This window comes from Stegodyphus dumicola, chromosome 7, assembly GCF_044657685.1.
Source record: "Stegodyphus dumicola isolate Sdum_Otavi_A_Nest chromosome 7, ASM4465768v1".
NCBI classification, from domain to species: Eukaryota; Metazoa; Arthropoda; class Arachnida; order Araneae; family Eresidae; genus Stegodyphus; species Stegodyphus dumicola.
This window is the reverse complement of record NC_140774.1, coordinates 125347154-125359052: the sequence shown is the minus strand read 5'-3', so window position 1 is coordinate 125359052 and position 11899 is coordinate 125347154. Positions and strand designations below refer to the sequence as shown.

General features: G+C 32.6%; 1 protein-coding gene across 2 annotated transcripts in view; it reads left to right on the top strand.

Annotated features, from left to right (window-relative positions):
- The first annotated feature begins 8819 nt into the window (after positions 1-8819).
- Positions 8820-11899, top strand: part of LOC118196772 (tyrosine-protein kinase transmembrane receptor Ror2-like) — a 452306-nt gene continuing 449226 nt past the window's right edge. For both annotated transcript variants that reach the window (XM_085820794.1, XM_085820796.1), the window contains exon 1: positions 8820-9233. In XM_085820794.1, the coding sequence (XP_085676920.1) occupies positions 9137-9233 (97 nt within the window). In that variant the 5' untranslated portion in view covers positions 8820-9136. The remainder of the gene's footprint in view (positions 9234-11899) is intronic.

Genomic DNA, 11899 nt, shown 5'->3' with positions numbered 1-11899 from the left:
TCCATGTCATATTCTTTAGCTTGCAAATCAGACAAGGTAATATTTCTTTCTTTTAATTCTTTCAGGGTATTCTGATCAACTACTTTTGGAACACATCTGCTGAGAATCGAGCATTTAATTAATATTATCTGCAGTTTCCCAGTGGCATCATTGTTTTATTGTTTTATTATGTTTTATGCATCTGGCATCACTGTTATTTTTGTCATTCTAAAATTTTTCATGTAAACAGAAAGACGTACGTAAGTTCTCTTTACGTTTTTGTTAATAAAGACCAAAATTCAATTAGTTATGGCTCTGCATGTTAATTTTATAACAACATCCACATATTTTGTTTTGAGAAAGTACGTCAAAGTTATGGTCATAAGTGCCCTCAAAATTTCTTAAATTAACATCAGACACTAAATGGGAATGAGGACTTGTCTCTCTTCCCCTAAACAAACCGTGTATAACGGTTTGTTTCGATTTAGGACGCAGATGCAAAAACGCGATGACCTTTTCTGAGAGATAAGATTTCTGAGAAGCTCTGTCCAAAATCGTACGAACTGTAAGTTGTCTACTTTCGAATACTATTTTTAAAACAAGTGTTTGCAAATAAACATTTTCATTAACAGTTGACTGATTAGACAATACATTACTTAAAATAACAGTACTGTCAGTTTCATTTGGCTTTATAGGTTCGCCATTTGAGCACATAATGTTAAACATTTTACTTTATTTTTGCATGCCCGTGAACTATGTCCAACTCGTAGGTAGCGAAAACAGGCGCGCTTTTGCACCAAAAGTTTTCGTTTATTTTCTAAAGACATTTTGCGAGCAGAAAAACATTCGGCAGAATTGTGGGATTTCTCACAAAAAATACAACGTAAATTTCGACTACCTGTATTGTCTTGAACATTTACCAAGGCAGCAGCTGTAGAGCAACCCGGATCATCAGAATGTGGACGCGAATCTGCAGAACGTGAAGCTCCCAACCCGGTACGAGCGAGCTTAATCATTTCCTCACTTTGCACTTCCTTTCGAAGAAAGCACAAAAGTTTATCCAAAGAACACGCAGTATCTTCTATCGAGCGGCTTCTTTCCCACGCACGAAGAACAGTCTCTGGTAAACAGGACTCAACAAATGACTCCAAAAATTCTGCAAATTTTTCCCTAGTTCTACCGAGTCTTTCGAGTGCCATAAGCTCAAGTAAATCACAAAGTTCAGCTAAATCTCATTTAATCCGACCAGCAGCATTTTTCATTACTATGGAAAGTGGATCCCGTACATAAATCCTTAAAGGATTTCAAATTTTGGATTTCTGTTCTGAAAGTATTTATAAATAATAAAAGTTGTACTTCCAGTACAAGTCTTCTTTATATGTCTTCTGTATTTTTGAAACATTATTAATAATTTCAATATTTGTTAACAATGACAGTGTTTTTGGTTCTTTATTTCTCTTTTACATATTTTCAAATTTAGTTTCTATGACCCATTTATTTGCAATAAACTCAGCTTCTTTCATAATGTCTTCAAACTTGTTTCTCATATCTTGCATATTAATAGAAATGCTTTTTAGATGTTGATGAGCTCCATTCAAGTCGATTGATTTTCGATTGTCGAGCCGATTGATGGGTTGATCGATCCTGCACTATAGCGCAGGACGTGTTTAAAAAACTTGGCCTGTTATGATGTTTCTTAATGTATGGAAACATAGATTATAATATTTCATATTTACCATAAAATATTTCATGTTAATATAACAATACGATTAGTAGACATTTGCATTGTTAATGGTGATAATTTTGGATTTTTCAGATAAATGGATTAAAAGTTTAGCTGAATTGAATTTTTAGCAAGTTTTAAATTATAAGAATTCAGTTTATGATTAATTTAGATATTACAAATCAATAACTTACCTTTATAATGAAGAATTATATTTGAGATCACTTTGAAATTTAATTTTAAAGAAAAACTTCTGTTTGTTCTCGCCATAGACTAGAGAAATGGCATTAGAATAAGAGCAAGTTTAAGTTCAATTTACTGTTCTGAGTCATCAGCCAATCTACAAGTATAACTTGAGGGGTCGCGTTTCACACTTCAATGCAGCTGTTTAACGAAGAAAGGAGACCCGTCTCCACTATAAATTTCCAGTGTCTTCCCAAGTTGAGTCTCAGTAAAACTTTCATCCAAGAATTTACTGTAAAGATGTCCATTGTCCATTTCCCTTTTAAAACGCTGAAACATCGGTTTTTTTTTCTTTTTCCCCCTTCAGTCAAATTGTACTATTATTATTGTCATATTCCAATGATACATAATACATCACCTACAATATCTTTCTACATTTCCTCTGTACTATAAATGCATTTCAGTTAATGTATAATTATTAAATATTTAACAGTAAAAATTATGGATATTAGAATATTTTTAGGAAATTCTTCACAAGTTTACGATGAAATCATAAACAGGCAAAAACAAATTTTATTGATATGTATTCAAAGAGCTTTGAAAATGATTGTGTAATACGAAATGGAAATTTTAAAATTAAACACAAAATATTTATGGTATGAGGATTTATCTAAATTTAAATACCCACTGTAGCAAAATATGACGATTCTCTTCCAAGTTTTAAGAAATGTTTAATAATTTAGAGTTAAGCTTATTGACACTAACATATATTTGAAGATGAGTACTCACACTCTGTCGCATGGATTCTAAAAGTAGTACACATAAATAGTATTTGTTTAGGAAACAAGTATAAAGTTTCTTCATAATTAGTAAAAATAAAATTGTATGAAACAAGTTTTGCGTAGTTCGTAGAGAAATGCGCAAAACTTCATTTAATGAAAATAGGTTTATTGCACCCCAGGTGATCAGAAAGCAAAAATCAGTTAGGAAAAGCGGATATATTTTAGGAGCATTAATATTTATGATTATTGTTATCTGTTTTATTTGCGTCTTAGAAAGCTATTTATGTCTCAGAAATTAATGACCTCAGATTTCCAGTCTTTACATTGCTTATAAATTAAGCAGTATCAATTTTTTATCCTAATCATTAATTTATTAATGACAAAAATATAAAAAAATAAATATAATGTATGAGAACATATATTAATGGAAGCTATTTATGTCTTAGATAAATTATGCAGTGATGCTGAAATGAAAGCGAATAATGTACAAAGGAATTTTATGAGTGAAAATCGCATCATTTACTATTAAAACGTGTTAATTAAATTTTTTAATTTGCAAAAATTATTGAAATATTGCAATAACGGGGAAGCATTCTTTTCTGAAATATTCCATTCGTTTGTGTAGTGAAAATAGCAATGTAATTCGCGTTCTTTCAGATGCTGAAATGCAACTTAAAACTATTAGAGCTCCGCTGCCATTGATATGTTTAATATTTTCAGTAATTAATTTATGGAAATTTACGAAGTAGTATACACTTTTAGTTGTGTGATGTCATTTTTATTATCATTATTATACTATTATTGATGATTTCACGTACTGAATGCTGTGGATGCCTTCTCCATGATTCGAACCCTGAGAGGCAACCGATCCCGGTTGGGCGGATAATAGTTTAGTAATAGTTTCTCCTGTAAAGAATTGAGAAGGAATTAGTACATCTAAACTTGATATATTTGAAGTGATGCGAATTGAAGGCCTAGAATTTAAAATAGCCTCTACTTCTGCAAGTAAAGTAACCAACTCTTCAAAGATGAGTACAGTCTCTCCTATCACTCTTCTGAGATGAAACTTTATAGGTTTAATTCCGCCTTCTAATATGCCATCGAAATATGGAGAGGCAGGAGGAATCGTATGACACTGAATGGGAAAAATGGCCGAAGTCTATTATTGAACTTTTCCGACCTACTTAACTTCCTTGGAACAATTTCCATCTCATGCAATTTTCTCTTTCCTCCAACGCATTATCACTGAAAATTGATGCGGTACTCCTTGGCACGTCAGAAACCTCTTTAATGCAGCAGTTAAAGAATCAGTAGTTAAATCTGATACAGCTTCTAAGTGAATAGCTTTCGTTGCTATGCAAACGAATAATGCACATATTCTAGTGGTTCTTGCATCACGTTATTTGCTAAGTTATTGGTTCCATATAATCGATTCCACAGTTGAAAAATGATCTTTCAAACCTTATGCTAGAAGTTTATGCAAATATCCATGCAAATTATCCATTACTTGAGCTGAAGTATTCGCTTTATATTTAATATAACTTATGCATTTTGCTACAGAACTTGCAATGAACTTTTGGAACTTTTCGAAATTAGGAAAGGGAAGAATCCACAGCTTCGTCGCCGGGATCCGAACATCCAGATATTCCGATTGTCAGCCAGACGTGCACTATCCAGTTACATTACGAAGACATGCGGTAAGAAGGGAGAACCTCGTAAATATTACACCTCGTAAGACGTTATTAATTGTTATTGTTACTGTTGTTGTTAATTCTTTTCGGTGTATATACTATGGCCGAAATGTTTCATGAACTTGAATTTACTTTGTTTCCTTGTGAGAGATGCCGCTATTAACGGTTCAACGAAGGAACCATAAACTAATACGCGATCGATAACGGTTAGGCTCTGTATAGATGCACTCAGGTTAGTGCGTTATGTTTCTGTAATAGTAAAACTAGCTTTAGAATGTCGTTCCAAAGCTTATGATTCGTACAAATGAAGAATTTTCCTTTTCAGTATTAAAGCTTATGAAAGATCAATTGAGAAATTATAAGGCATAAATAATTTAATATTATCTCGAGTTGATAAATACTGAACACAATATTTTTTGGCAGAGACTGACTTTGCAGATATGATTCCCAAATCGTATCATTTAACTTCTGATGGTCATCAACGAGTTCAGCTAGCATTTCTGTTACGCACCGCAGTGGGGAGCCAACGAACATAGTATTACAAATTTACGACTGACTGGGGATATCACGCTTGTCTAGGAAGAAAGAATTGCTTAATTTCGCAACCAAAAAGAAGAGTTACATACAGAAAGAATTTAAAAAAAAAAAAAAAAAAAAAAAAAAAAAAGTTAATTTGAGCAGGTGTGAGAAAAAATATTTTTGCAATTGAAATTTATTAAAATAATCGACTCCAAGCATAGGTGCATCAGACTGCCTAAGACTCCGATTTATGAGGACGTCATAACTAAGTTAATAAATGTGTATTTTGTTCTGAATTCTTAATGTGTTTTTAACTCATATTGAGCGTCAGTTTTCAAAATATTGAAGCCGGACATGTTTATTATTATTTTTTATTGCAGTTAATGTTCCAAATTTATAACCGTTGCGTAGCTAAACAGATAATAATCCATTCTTGTGTAGAATTCTTCTGTTCCGCATTGATTGGATTAAATACCCGTTTGTTGTTAAGAGTGACATAAGAATAAAACTGTGAGATAATGAATTGTATTTCCTCGAAAAATGCAATTGGATTTTTTAATTCGGCAATGATTTTTGACAATGTCCTCTATGCGGAAGATGCCTGTTGCTGTTTTTATTATAGCTGCTACATTACTTAATGCATTCATCTGGAATGGCCAATACTCATTGGCCATTTAGCAGTCTCATTAACGACAGCGTTTTCGAAAGCATTCGACAAAGGGTGACCGATTGACCGAGTTTTGATGCAGAATATCTTGTGAACGGATATAAGAGTCTCCCACTCCTCTTTCCTTCCCACCAAATCTTTCGAGAGACTTTAGTCTCAGCAGCAATTTAAGTGTCCCCATGTCGCACAAAACATCCATCCCTTCTGCGTGATTTCGGCAGCCAGCAACCTTTGTACTGATAACGGCAGCTAAATTTAAATATAAAAGGAAGTTCCAGGATTCTTTATTATACTTCAGTAGGGAACAAAATGAACATTGTATTTCGAATTCCGAAAAGGAAATTGAAATGAAATTAATGGATTAATTTAAAATTTCTTAAATGAGGCCTTTTTTTTTTTTTTTTTTTTTTTTTTTTTGGGGGGGGGGGCTAGAAACATGATCGAAACAAAGCGCATGAACATTTTATGTCTTTTTAGCATCCCCTGTTGTTGAAAATAAATTACCAGGCATGACTTCAAGCATAGATGGCTTATGCAGCTGCTGAAGGCGCCAGTTTTTGGGGAGGGCGAGACAAGTTGTTCTTATGAACGACGAATTCTCAATGAATCAACAGATCTGAAACAAGTTTACTGTGTTGTTAAGCATGGTGTTGGAGAGGCGACTTTTGAACACACTCATGTAAAATTTTAAGAATAAATCCATATTTCTAAATATATAGAAAAATCTTGATTTATTATACAAGTGTAGGCTTAAAAGCGTTGTGATTGAGGCTAATTATTTGGCTAAAATGTTAGATGTTAAGCTTGCTTACAAAACTAAAGAATTCCACAAAAGAAACGAAATCTCGAACTTTTAATATTCTGATGAAAATTCAGTTGTAGTAAAGCAGTTAAATAAAATGTATCATTTTCAAGCATTTTTATTAAGGAACTCTGAGCAACTCAGTATGGTAAATGTACATTGATCGTTTCTTTATGATGTTGAAACATATTTATTAGCCAAAAATGGTAAAATGTGCATTAAAACCTATAAAGCAAAAAAAGCAGAAAAAATGAATAAAAGTCAATAAAAAGGCGTTTCTACGAATATTAAATAATGCTGCTATAAAACTGCAATACGAAGACATTATCAATAATTATGCGTTATAGCAAGCCGCAGATATATAAATCTTTGCAGTTATAATAGATATCAAATATTAAAGTGGTTTTTTTTTCAATTAACTAAATAAAAATACAGTATGGTTTTGAATATTAGTACGTTTAGTTTAACAGGGCTTCGATGGTTCGCGTGCCACTAGTGATTTCCAACTTTTTTCTTTTCCGTACCCCTAAAGGGACCGAATTATTTCAGGTACCCCTTAATGAGACAGATAAATTCCTTCCTCCGTGAAACAGACTCTAATTATAGAGTACCTCTTACTTCTCCCTTAAGAACTTATAACCCGCAATAGTCTTTCAGTATTCTCGCAATATATCTTACAATGTTTTTATTTTAATAACATAAAACAAATAAATTGCATTCAATACATTGCTTATAAACACATTTCAGATAATACATTCACATTGGAATTAGTCAATTCCCCCCACCCTTTTAATCAATGTCAAATTTTAATTTTCTGGGTATTTTGATTTTTATCAGCATTTATTGTAACAGTTTGCCATTTTCCGCCATTACTGATAATTTTTTTCACAGGTTGAGAACTGCTAGCCTAGACCTACGAAAATGGTTTGGATCTTTTAAAAGATATCATATTTTTAGAGCGCATGAAATGTACAAAGTAATCGGAAACGATTTGATGAAAATGAATGACACATATATCTGAAATCAGTGTCTTTATTGAATTGTGGTTTACACAGCTGGGAAAATTTCTCCACGATTCTCAAGTAGAGCAGAGCGGTCTTAAGGGAAAAAAAAAAAAAAAAAAAAAAAAAAGCTCAATAATACTTACAAGGAATAGGGATTTCCCTTTCATAATAACATATTGTATTGTACCTTTGTCTTCTTCACCGATTTCTACTTACATCGTGGAAATAACGTTAAAATTTAATACCTAAGTTTTCATAATTTCTGTATGTTTAGTATTGCGTTGTGTGTGCTAGATTAAAAAAATTCCACTTGGCCTTGCATTATGAAGTTAGGTATAAAGTACTCTTTTCTAAGTAATCATCTGGGATCCAGAAACATACTGATTCACTTAACATTACATCCTATGGGAAAAATTGTTTCGGGTTACGAATATTTCAGATAACGAAATACTGTCTTCAAGAATGAAGTTTTAACCTTAAAAGTCTTAAAGTTTGTGAACCATGATTTCACTGTATAACATAACAGATCAATGCCAATATAGATTTTTAGAAGTGTATATTTATCAATTGGTTGTTATTTCAGATCAATAGACTGCAACACATAGGAACTTTACTTATTAGATAACATAATATTGAAGCATGCAAAAGGTTTAATGTGCATTTCCCGCAATCAATATAGATTTTTAGATGTCTAGATTTGTGGATTTGCTGTTCTTATCAGATCAATAGAGTGCGACGGATAGGAACTTTACTTACTAGATAGCATAATGTTGAAACAAGCGAAATGTGTAATACGTATTTGTAAGTGGTCGCAAGATTTGTAAAATGCGGATTTATTGGCAGGATATCATGAATGGATTTATATTTTGGATGCATTCTGACAGATGGAAACTTTACTAACTGTAAAACTCCATAAACAGCGGAAGTTTCAAAGTTAATGCGTATGATCAATTATTTTGCAATGGAAATAATCTGAGAAAACTATTTCTCTTAAAATCAAATCAATCTTTCTTCAAATGCTTACGTATTCATTTCTTTTTATAACTAACATGCTGAAATTTGAGAGATTTTACACAGGATGGGCAAGTTTCATTTAACAAAAGGAAATTTTACTGTTTTTATTTAAGGAAACTTTACAATTTTAAAATAAAATTTCGCCTAAAAATTTTCTGAATCCTAGAAATAAGTATTTGAACGAAATCCCGCCCTCCCAATGAAATTTCGACTTGAATAAATTATACTAATATTACTCAAAATTTGATTTTCCGATTCTAAAAAAAAATCACTGCTATTCTGAAAATCATTTTAAAAACAATGTGATGTGCGTTAGAAAGAATGTTAACTGAACGTTCGTTGGAAGAAGGGATCTCCCTCCCATTTCGATACTTATTAGTTTACAAATGCGCTGCTAGGGGGTTGAAAACATTCCCTGCGCTTCGACAGATGGCGGCTGAGTAGCGTAATGGCGCAGTCGCAGTGAACACGACCAAGCAATACAACCGTATTGGAAAGCGGCGTCGGAGAAACGATGCAATGGGCAAGTGAGGTCCTTAAACTATTGCAACCTCGGTATCGCTCGCCAATACTGCATTATCACTATCATCCTAACCCTGCACGTGTTTTCGGGTCGAGTCGTCTGCAAATAGCGTATCTCCGGACTGGGCCGAAAATGCCCGATTTTTTGTTTCTGTGAAGTGCATCTCCGAAAATTTGAATCGTTCGATACACATCTATCTTGAAGTGAACCGGCGTCTGTGAATGGTGACTCGACATTGCATCTACTATCATGCTTCGAGTATGCAATCTCATGTGGAGGTGGTTGCTTTGGGTCCAAGTACTCCTAGTAATCATTAAAGTCTCCGCGGTTGCCGATTTGAGTGGAGGTGAGTCATTCTCTATTTTTTTTTTGCCAGCTGATCTAGTCTTTTTTTTTTTTACCCCCTTTCCCACCGCTTTAGACTGGTGTATTATGAGCAACCATGTGTCTCTGTCGTTGTTATGCTTTGCATTCCGCTTAGCATGCTAAACAAGTGTAATGTTTTAAAAAATTACTTTAATAATTAAAAAAAAAAAAGATTTATCGGTGTATTTACAAAAATAATTTCTTCTTGAAAATGATGATTTCAAATAAATAGTTAACTTTGTGTAGTAGTTTGTTTATGAAATTCATTTTCTGTCACAAAAGTGGGTGCCAGTAAATACAGACTTCTGACAATAATTTATTAATGTATATTTTCAAAAACAGTTCTTTCTTGAAATTGCAAAGTCGAATTGTTACGAGTAAAATATTTAATTTTTAAACTCTACGCCTTGGCTTTTTAAAATGATGCTGACTAAAATATGAAATGCGAGAGTAATTTTCAAGAAATATGTTAAGGCCTGATCGAATAATTAATTTTTATATAAGACTGGATGTAAATACTAATTGTCATGGTATTCTTTCATTAGCAGTCTGTAACATTCAAATTGCTAATGAAAATGACCGTTGTTCAAGATCTATGACTAAAATACAATTCCAAAGTAGTGCCTCGTATAAATAGGGCGTATTTTTACATTTAAATATGCCATAACATGTGTACTTAATGTTTACATTTAAGCGTAAGTGCAATATTCAGAACAATAAGGGGAAATATTAATTATGGTAAATAATGTTGTTTCGTAAGTATTCTACAGCAATGCCAATTCATAGTCTTTAACCAAAAACACAACATTAAAGTACTACCTGGTATAAATAGATCTATTTTCACATTTTACATATGCTGCAGAGTGTCAAATAATTAAATAAACAAAAATAATTGCATTAAAAAATTCTGCAAGTTTTTCGAAAGTGCACTTAAATAAATTTTCTATATTAAATATGATATACTGTACTACCCAAGTATAAGAAGTTGTTTTTTTTAGAAAACTGGTTTCTGTAAATCGTACTAGCGTAACATTAGAAAAAGGGGGTTAAATGTTTTGTCACTCACTTTTTGAATTAAAAAAACAGTTCAGTGCTGAGTTTTCATACATTTTGCTAATATATTGATAATTCTTTGCATGGAAAAAGGTAATTTCCCCAAATTTCTTATAGCAACTTCCATAGAATCCTAGGAGCCCACCAGCGGCCGAGCGGTAAAGTCGCTGAACACTGGTAGTTCGGTTCGAGGTTCGAATCCCGCGAACGGGCTGGCTATATGTGTAACGTGTATACGAGCCAGTTTCCCTTAGAAAGTCCTCCACGAAGGCATCCCTCCCCTTAGGCAGATAGCCCTAGTGTGCTTTGCCATAATTAAATACACCACACATCCATAGAATCCTAAAAAACGACGAAACTGATTCATGTACGAGTTAAATGAACACGACGCTCTTTCAGCAACTTAACCATATTAACCACTGAAAAGTTTCTGCTTTAACTAACTCGTACAACAGTTCCGTTGTTTCTTTTGGTTCTAATCTTACCAATCTTCTCAACTACTGGGTGCTGTTCTGCTATCAGGACCGGATTCAGAAATGTACGCATGAATGAATGTATGTGTTCATGCGTGCATGTATGTACGAATATGTGTGTGTGTATACACGCTCATACATACATTTCTGAATCCAGTCCTGATAACAGAACAGTATTTTATATTGTATTATTTTTCTCGATTAGTTATAAATTTTATGCATGCTCTTTTGTAATAAAAAAAAAAAAAAAAAAAAAAGAGGGAGGGGCAACAGAAAGAAAGAATTCAGATTAAGAACTGAAATATTCTGATTCCTACCCTTTTGTTAATGTTAACATCGGCATTTTCATTAGCGATTTGAAACGTTACGATTAGATGCGCGATTATCAAAAACATCAGATAAACCAAGAGTTAAATAAATAATATTTTAATATTTAAACCGCATTTGCTTTCATATCTTTAATTCTGTATTCTCGTTCGTTTGTTCTGATTTGTAAAACAGTCATAAGACAGATAATAATGCAACAAACTATAATGAATAATTCATGAAGTAGTTCCCAAAAATGTAAATATTTTATCATTGTATTGATTGAATGACATTTTGTTTGTGTTTTCTGGAATCTTCTGCATTGTATTTAAGTTGTTCTCTTAGTGATTTTTTAATGCAATGACGATTGAAAGTTTGTTTTTGTTAAGCAGAATTTTATAAATTTGTAGCAGTTGAACCATACCAAGATGTTTGTATTTTTACTTAATGTTTTAAATTTATGTGTAATACTCGGAAGCGAAATTCTTTCTCTTATATCATTAATAGTAATACGGTACTTGAAAAGGAACTTCTCTATCGTCAATAATATGATGGCTATAATCTTGTAAAGTAACATTTTATAAATTTGTAGCAGGGGGATCATACTAAGATGTTTGTATTTTTTCTTAGTATTGTAAAATTATATGCAACGCGCGGAAGAGAAATTCTTTCTTCTGTATCATTAATAATTGTATTTCTTCTATTGGAAGTATTTCAGAAACTGCTAAAACTAGTTATGTTTCATTATTGCAACATTGTTACTTTGACGTTAAAAACTCACCAATGGCTGAAAGATTAAAACCGTGAAATACTG